Raw genomic sequence first — 395 nt, forward strand, 5'->3', positions numbered from 1 at the left:
GTCGGACACGGTGGTGGAGCCCTACAACGCCACCCTCTCTGTGCACCAGCTGGTGGAGAACACGGACGAGACCTACTGCATTGACAACGAGGCCCTGTATGACATTTGCTTCCGCACCCTGAAGCTGACCACTCCCACGTACGGGGACCTCAACCACCTGGTGTCGGCCACCATGAGCGGCGTGACCACCTGCCTTCGCTTCCCCGGCCAGCTGAACGCCGACCTGCGCAAGCTGGCGGTCAACATGGTGCCTTTCCCCCGGCTGCACTTCTTCATGCCGGGCTTCGCCCCTCTCACCAGCCGCGGCAGCCAGCAGTACCGAGCCCTGACGGTGCCCGAGCTGACGCAGCAGATGTTCGACTCCAAGAACATGATGGCCGCCTGCGACCCCCGCC

The 395-nt window shown here is 64.6% G+C and overlaps 1 protein-coding gene across 1 annotated transcript; it reads left to right on the forward strand.

Annotated features, from left to right (window-relative positions):
- Window positions 1-4: 4 nt before the first annotated feature.
- Window positions 5-391, forward strand: LOC118453158 (tubulin beta chain-like; the record flags this gene model as incomplete). The annotated part of the gene is made up of 1 exon (XM_035902626.1): window positions 5-391. A coding segment is annotated over one exon (387 nt), but the record flags the coding sequence as incomplete, so codon positions are not given.
- Between the last annotated feature and the right edge of the window lie 4 nt (window positions 392-395).

Source organism: Egretta garzetta, unplaced genomic scaffold (assembly GCF_000687185.1).
Source record: "Egretta garzetta isolate BGI_Z169 unplaced genomic scaffold, ASM68718v1 C8146212, whole genome shotgun sequence".
In the NCBI taxonomy this organism is placed as follows: Eukaryota; Metazoa; Chordata; class Aves; order Pelecaniformes; family Ardeidae; genus Egretta; species Egretta garzetta.